Source organism: Phyllostomus discolor, chromosome 8 (assembly GCF_004126475.2).
Source record: "Phyllostomus discolor isolate MPI-MPIP mPhyDis1 chromosome 8, mPhyDis1.pri.v3, whole genome shotgun sequence".
Classification (NCBI taxonomy): Eukaryota; Metazoa; Chordata; class Mammalia; order Chiroptera; family Phyllostomidae; genus Phyllostomus; species Phyllostomus discolor.
In genome coordinates this window covers 96,147,312-96,153,311 of record NC_040910.2, presented here as the reverse complement: position 1 = coordinate 96,153,311, position 6,000 = coordinate 96,147,312, and the positions used below count along the sequence as shown (strand labels likewise).

At 48.2% G+C, this 6,000-nt stretch overlaps 1 protein-coding gene across 1 annotated transcript; it reads right to left on the bottom strand.

The window, feature by feature from the left end:
• Window positions 1-325: 325 nt before the first annotated feature.
• On the bottom strand, window positions 326-5,049 carry MRPS23 (mitochondrial ribosomal protein S23). The gene is made up of 5 exons (XM_028520717.2): window positions 4,886-5,049; window positions 4,165-4,335; window positions 2,024-2,101; window positions 1,692-1,818; window positions 326-1,275 (listed from the first exon to the last, which is right to left on the bottom strand). Exons 1-5 carry the CDS (start codon window positions 4,927-4,929, stop codon window positions 1,123-1,125), a joined length of 573 nt encoding a protein of 190 aa, XP_028376518.1. The 5' UTR covers window positions 4,930-5,049; the 3' UTR covers window positions 326-1,122.
• Window positions 5,050-6,000: the final 951 nt, after the last annotated feature.

Sequence of the window (6,000 nt, the reverse complement as noted above, 5' to 3'; positions counted from 1 at the left end):
CCTCTGAAAGTAAAGCACCCCCAAACAAGAGGAAATGCAGATAAAGGTGTGTGGGGCGCAGGGGGGGGGCGTGGAGAGGTACCACAGCTGAGAACTGCTTTTGCCTCATGTACTCCTTCACCTTCATCACCTGAGGACACATGTGCAAGGACGAGCACAGGCTGTGAGGTGGGCGCCCCACCGAGTCCACCGGAGACTGAACAACTGTGCATGAGAAACACTGGGTAGAAAAGCTACACGGGTGTTAAACTAAGGAATTTTTGAAGCAGCTTATCACTAGTAGAGGAAAACCACTGGCTTGACCACAAACACAAAGGTGACAATCTCAGAGGGGTATTTCATTTATTCAATAAAAGCAGGACAGTCGGTGAGGACCTGTGAGCACACCTCGCACCGGGGGCAGGTGGGTGCTGGTGGAGAACATCATCTAAACGGGCTGCCCCCTACTGGCAACCCAAGAGCTGTCTCCTGGATTCAGGGTTTAGATGGATGCAATCATTCATTCGCTCAGCAAAGCCTGTGCGTGCAGGCCCATGCTGTCTCTGGCACAGCCAGTGCATGAAGTTAAAGGGATAGTCTGGCCTTTGGCTGTGTTCAGTGACAGGTCCTCGCTCTTACCGCCAAGCACAAGGCAGCTTGGCCTCTCGAGTTGGAGGGCAGCATTTCTACAACAAAGAGGACATAGATTATCTGCACGTATCAGATTATCTGACAGGTATAAGTGAAAGTCTGATGGATCCTGAGAAGAGAAACACGCCCGAGAATCCAACGTAGCCAGCCCACACGTGAACACCAAAATCCAAGCAGACCTACTCAAGGTGAGTCCCATTCAATCAATACTTGTAAAGGTTTCCTCGTGCTATTTACAGTGTAAAAGCAAATGTACTTTACAAGCAGCTAGGGAATTCTTTATTTGACACTGCCCTAACGTGAAAGTTCACACAACTGCTTCTTTCAAACTGTAACCCGGAGCCGTGTGACAACCTGGAAACAGGAACTAGAAGAAGGCGAGCACAATGCCTGGGAGATCCGGAAACATGTACAGAGCTCGGCTGTTCCAGGCTGTTCAACACCCTCTAGTGAGCACCGTCCAGACGTCTGTGTGCATGGTGTTTGAGTCCTTCAGGGAGCTGAGAGGCCTTTCGACGGCTCTTCAGGTGCCTCCGAATGCTGCTCCCGTGCACCTTCTTTCAGGGGCTGTTTTTTTTCCAACTCAGTTTGGGGTTTGACACCCACGGGTTCAGATTTCCAGGAGCCGTGACTCTCATCCTGTTGCTGAGAAGACCAGACATAAGTGTGTCACACAGATGTCACACTTGCACTTGAGTAGCTGGCTAAAGCTACGTGACTCAGGCACCTTCTATCACTGAGTCAAAAATTTAACATTAACACTTTCGATCAAATTCCACTGTTAACAACCAACATGATGAAAAATCTCCACAGAGGCACAATTTCAAAAACCCAGAACCAGCTCACTGGCTCCAAGTCTCAGTCACAGCCACAGAGCTGCAGTGTGTCCCGTCTCAGAGGACTTGCCTTGGGGTTTCCCTAAGGAACGCGAGCCAAGGCTGGGGAAAGAAAACCAAGCCTCCTGACAAATACCGCTTCCCAGCCCCTGAAAAAGACCACTTATAACCTCTGACAAATAGATAACTAATCCTAACAACAATTTTGAGAATAAAAATACTCACAGCCCTTGCTTCTCCTACACGTCTTAAAATGACTCCTTCTGCCAGTAAAGCCTTCCCTGTTTCCATAAATAATTTCTCTTCGTCTGTCTCTCCAAGTTTCTGCAGCTCCATGTACTTCTCCACGAACCTGGAATGCCAACAAGCAGTCGAGTCTTAGGTCAGTGTGCTGAGAGTTGTCAAGACCCGCAGTTACACGGCGTGACGCGGTCCCCACAGACCTTCCCACAGCAACATGGTTTCCTCTAGCGCCGTGCAACACACCTCCTCGGACTGAGGGCTAAATTCTTCAAAATGAAAAAATAAAGTCACCCAGAGTTTATAAAATAACTTACCGTTGACAGGTGGACTTGAAGTTTGGATTGAACAGATCGAAGGCTTTCTGACCAGATCCATAGGCTGAATAAAATTTCCTGGGAAATACAAACAACACAAAATAAATATCCAGTTATAGATCATGGCCAAGAACAGACCAAGAGGTAACCGCTAGGCCCTGAGGAGTTAGGTAGCACATGACCTACGCAGCCTGAGCCTGACAGTTTTGGGTTTTTGTCTTTAAACGAGTAATGCATGCACAGGGTAAATCCGCCAAATGTTACACAAAGGTATCCAGTGAAAAGTAACACTCCTCCTCACCTCTACACCCCAATTCCCCAGCTGCCTTCCCAGGAGGTAACACTAACCAGTTTCTCGTACATCCACCCAGGACTAGGCATCTATCACTCCGTCTGCAGCCGCACTGTCTAACCTCAAGGACAGTAAGCACGATTCTACATCTTGCCTTTTTTCACTTGACATTTCTTAGAGATCATTTCAAATCAGCGCATGCAGACTGTTTGCAGTCCTTTGCTGCTCTAAGCAGTACTACAGTGATTACCTTTATCTCTATTTCTCAGTGCACTGTGCAAATAAGTCTGTGGAATGAATTCATAAAAATGGTATTACTGGGTCAAGGAATGTGTACTTGTAACTTGGCCTGCCCGGCTGCCAAAGTGCTTTCCAAAGCAGTTGTGCCAATTTCCGCTCACCAGCAATGTATGACAGTGCCTGTCTGCCCACACCCTGACCAAATTACATCTGCCAACTTCAGGGTCTTTGTCAACTGGATAGCTGAAAAATTATAACTCATGGCAGTCTTGGTTTTTCTCAAGAGGCAGACTGAGTACCTTATCATGTTTAAAAGCAAACTGAATTTCCTTTTCTGTGACCTGTCCATTTGCTGATTTTTTCCACTTGATGGTCTTCTTCTCATTGACTTATGAGCAAACTTGATAGCAGTAAAAAAAGGATATTGGCCCTTTGTCACATGTGCTGCAATTTTTTTCCCCAGCATGTTGGCTGAGTTTTTATTTTGCTTATGGTACTTTTTTTGTACAGAGAATTTTAGTATTTTCCTTTCTAGTTCTGGATTTTATGTCACTCTTAAAAAGGCCCTATCACTAAGGCTATACTTAAAGCTCTCCCATGTTTTTTTCCAGTACTTTTATGATTTTGCTTTTTTATACTTAAGTGTTGATACATCTACAATGTATTTTGTTATAAGCTCTCAAAAATATAAAACACAACCCCCCAAAAGCAGCCACAAAGATAAATATTCAAAAAGCTGTTTAAATAAAAGGTGTTGTTATTCTGATGTTGCCAGCAATAAAAGAGAGAGCTATACAATATTCCATGCTGTCCAGTGCACTATAACCCAGTTCCAACTGCCATCCGCACAGAAGTACAAATGATTTTAATATATACACGAGCCTGGAAAGCATGCTGACTACGTGTATCCAATGGACCTGAGCAAGTCTTTAAAAAAGTACTTAATACCCCAAAGTTCCTGTGTCCTACCTGAAAATGTCCAAGTAGAGCAGAAACCTATTTGTTTTCCTACCTCAAAGGAGTGTTAAGGGGTGGGTGCTATCCTCAAGTGAAAGGTGCCTGGACCTCAACAGAGAACACAGTAACTTTATAGATTCTGTTTTCTTAGCCCAGGAATAAGGGTAAGGATAATGGATATGTGTTAACTTCAATTAGGCACAGTCTCTGAGTTTAACATTTAAGACAAAAGAAACTATACAAATTCCAGGTACTAAAACTAACTGACAAGTATTCCGGGGAGAGGGCTTTGTCAGTGAACTTTCAGTTTGTTGACTTCCTTAAGCCTCAGAGACCACATGGCTAACAGGGAGAGAAGGGTACCTACCTTACAAGGTGAGAGTAAGCCCTAAATGAGATGATGTTGCTTGAGTGCTTAGCGTCGTGCCTGCTGCAAAACACGTGCAGAAACAGGTAGCTGTAATTGCTGGGCTCTATGTTCTACTTCTCAGAATTTTCTTTCTCTCACATGGGGGAGGGCACTGATTCCCTAATTTTGCTAAGATTACAAGCCCTTCTCCATAGGGCAAGCCCTGACTCAATTCCTATTTAAGTATCAGACTGCTAGCTAAACCCTCCCTTCCACGGTTCCACCGTGTCCTATCGCACTCACGCTCGAATCACATCCTCGTGGTAGAAGATGTCCTGGATGGAAGCCTTGGCTTTGCCGTATCGCAAGCGGGGCCTTCGGAAGACCGGCTCCCTCAGCGGGGGAAAGGCCTTATATATGTCAAACCAGAGGGGCTTCTCCTTCAATACCCCAGCCCGCATGAGGTCCCGAGTCCTTAAGGAAGGAAAAGAAGGAAGGTCAGTCGGTCACAACTGCCTGTCTAAGCCCTGAATCAGTCTAACCACGGTCTGGGGCATCAGCGGGATCACGGAGACCTCAGCACAGAACTGGAAGGAGGGCATTGCAGGGGTGCTCACCCCCGCCCCCCCCACACACACAGGTGAGATGGTTCCACATTCCAAACCAAGCTACCCAAGCTCCAGGGGTTAAGTCCTTCTATCTCTGTGCGTGCGTCCCACCCCCTCGCCCCGTTCCCGCCACGCCAAATGCAAAGGTCCAGCCAGGCCCGTCAGCCTCCTCCTCCCTTCCTCTCTCTAGACCTCCAAGCGGGGCAGGTAACGGTGCAATCTTGGGCGTGAAAGACTAGAAACTCTAGGAGCGACGTCGTCCAGCACCACTCCGGAGCAGGACAGAGCACAGGTGGGGCTCCCCCCGGCTCGGACACCGCACCCTGGAGAAGACCTCCCGCTGCTCGCACCCACTCAGGCTGAGAGCCCCCGCCCGGGGGAGTCACCCTCGGCCAGCCACGGCTCGGAGCACGCACCGCGAGAAAATGCTGCCCACGGTTTCCAGCCGGCTCCCCGCCATGGCCGAGCCTCTCACCCGGCTCGGTTAGTAGCTACCGGAAGCGGAAGCGCCAGCGGCAGGCGAAGGAGGCGTGAGTGGCTAGCCGAGCGGAGGAACTTCGGGTTTACACCACAGCCCCGAAGGGTGACCGGAGCCAGGCAGAAGCAAAGGATAGACCGAACTAGCGCACTTCTAGGCTACTTGCCAGCTTCAGACAGGAGCACTCGATAGCCGAGCCGAAAGGCGGGGAGCGAGCCAAAGCCGGGCAAATGCAAAGTACGATCGTTCGCGGGGAGAGATTAATTTTAATGGTTGCTATACCACTTCTGGCCTCACTGAGCTAACTCTTGCGCGCTGGTGGGCCACGCGGTGGGACGATGACGAGGAGGGAGGTGAAGGCACAGCCCACGTCCTGGGAGAGCCAACTAGAAGGTCACCAGCACTAGGCCCCAACTGCGCTTTATCTCGGTTGGAGTCATGGACTACGCAGAAGGAAACTGAGGCCGGGGAGGGGCAAGTTACCTGCCCAGAGTCACACTGGAGCTCTAGCTGCGGTCCTCTGCCTCCTGCTCTTTAGCCTCTCCTTACCCCCCATTAAACCCTTGAGCCTTGGAGCACCACCTGCATCGTTCTAATAGGGATGTTGTGGACAATTAGTGTTTTCTCCCCAGGAGGCCTAGCTGCCTAACTCCTCCTTGGAACTTGGAAAGTTAGGAGTGTCTGGAACAAACAAATTCCGAGGAAAAAAAACTAAAAAATCTGGGGAAAGTAACCTCTCAGGGTTACCTTTTGGCCTAATAATCATACTTCGGGTAAAGTACCTCCATAGCAATTAAAGCACAATTTCAAGGGAATATTTGTGCGGGGGTCATCATTGCAGCATTGTTTGTGGTGGCAAAACAATAATATGGCTAATGGGAAATGGCCAGGAAATTATGGTATATATATATTATATGGAATCCTATGCAGCTATTTAAGTAAATGAGTTAGCTCCTTATGTATTTACCTAGATGAATACCCATGACATAGTTAAATGAAAAAGGGAGTTTCGGAGAAACGCCTTTAGCGGGACCCTAACATGTTAAAGGAAAA